This window comes from Sinocyclocheilus rhinocerous, unplaced genomic scaffold (assembly GCF_001515625.1).
Source record: "Sinocyclocheilus rhinocerous isolate Xijiao unplaced genomic scaffold, SAMN03320098_v1.1 scaffold1433, whole genome shotgun sequence".
Taxonomy (NCBI): Eukaryota; Metazoa; Chordata; class Actinopteri; order Cypriniformes; family Cyprinidae; genus Sinocyclocheilus; species Sinocyclocheilus rhinocerous.
The window spans coordinates 163,332-164,672 of record NW_015641013.1 but is presented as its reverse complement, the minus strand read 5'-3'; the positions used below and the strand labels follow the sequence as shown (position 1 = coordinate 164,672).

General features: G+C 33.6%; 1 protein-coding gene across 1 annotated transcript in view; it reads right to left on the bottom strand.

The window, feature by feature from the left end:
• Positions 1-37: 37 nt before the first annotated feature.
• Positions 38-1,341, bottom strand: part of LOC107753517 (uncharacterized) — a 2,590-nt gene continuing 1,286 nt past the window's right edge. The window contains exons 5-7 of the mRNA XM_016569668.1: positions 920-1,079; positions 583-693; positions 38-249 (exon numbers count right to left, since the gene is read on the bottom strand). Of these exons, the coding sequence (XP_016425154.1) occupies positions 158-249; positions 583-693; positions 920-1,079 (363 nt within the window). The 3' untranslated portion in view covers positions 38-157. The remainder of the gene's footprint in view (positions 250-582; positions 694-919; positions 1,080-1,341) is intronic.

Genomic DNA, 1,341 nt, shown 5'->3' with positions numbered 1-1,341 from the left:
TACTTTTTTTGTTATTGGATCAGACATGCATGCTAATCCCACTGCTGGCATATGACTGAAAACATGACAATTCATTAAGTAATGTCAAAGTGAAATAAATTTTAAAAAATGTATGTTTAATGTGGGTCTTCATGACCTATGATTGATGATCAAAAACTCATTCATCAAAAAAGTTCCGAGATGTTTCCATCTCTGGCTGGTTGTCCATCAGTGAGGTAGAAATCACAATTGGAATCTCATGCCCAGGACCTGCAGGGGGAGGAGGTAATTATGCAAAATATACTAAACATTTTGATTAAACAAGGTAGTTTCTATAGAGTTGGCCATTTAATAAATGAAGAACACCGTCATTGGTGTTTTCAACACAGTTACAAAAAATAATAAAATGTGCTATACATACTCATGCCGTAGGTATATAAGCACATTGTATTTGATCTAAGCATTCAACATTGCATGAATTTTGAAGTGAGCTTAAAATCAAAACCAAGGAAATCCCTATATGTGTGTCAGGAGCTCATCTGTATCTGAGATATAGTCCCATGAGCGCATTCACATGACATCTATAACGTCTGTATCACTCACCTCCTTGTTCTCTTGGTCTCTTCCGACCGAGTCGATCAGCTGTGTAACTCAGATATTTTTTTATTTCTGTTTCACACTCAACCCTGTTTACACTTCGTTTGAATGCAGCATCTGAAAGAAGAAACTTGATAAGTTAATTGGAAAACCTCAAGCATTTGTTGTATAGTGCCTCATACTCACAGCTGTAAATAGTTTTTACATTCTTTAGGTCAAATTTGTCTCAGAGTTCTTTAAATTAATTTTATTTCTCTGCCTTTGTTTTGATTTGAAAGTAAAGACAACTGCAGACAAAATACAAACATTCTTGTGGGAAGTGTTCATGCAGCGGCGAGTTTACCTCTAATCACATCTGTTAAAATAAGATGAGAGAAGGGTCTTTTATCTCCTCTCCCCTGCCAGTTGAACTCCTTAGCCAGATCATCTGTTATGACTTGCTGCATAATATTCTTAATCACATCCTTGGGCCCAAAACCTCCAAGCCCTGACAAATATTTTACCTGTGAAGAATTTTTATATGTGATTCTAATCATTGCTTTGAAACTATAAATATTTTGTATAATGACATTAAACTGTACAGTTATAAATAGTCTGCCTGGACTATTTTTCTTAGTAGAACCTTTAAGCTTTTCTAAGAAAGATAATAAAATAATTTTGATTAAAATCTGAATTTATTTATTTATTTATTTGGTAAATAGGTATCATCACAAGAGGGACATTCCAGTACTGTTATATTTTATTTTTGTTTGTTTTTTTTTTGTT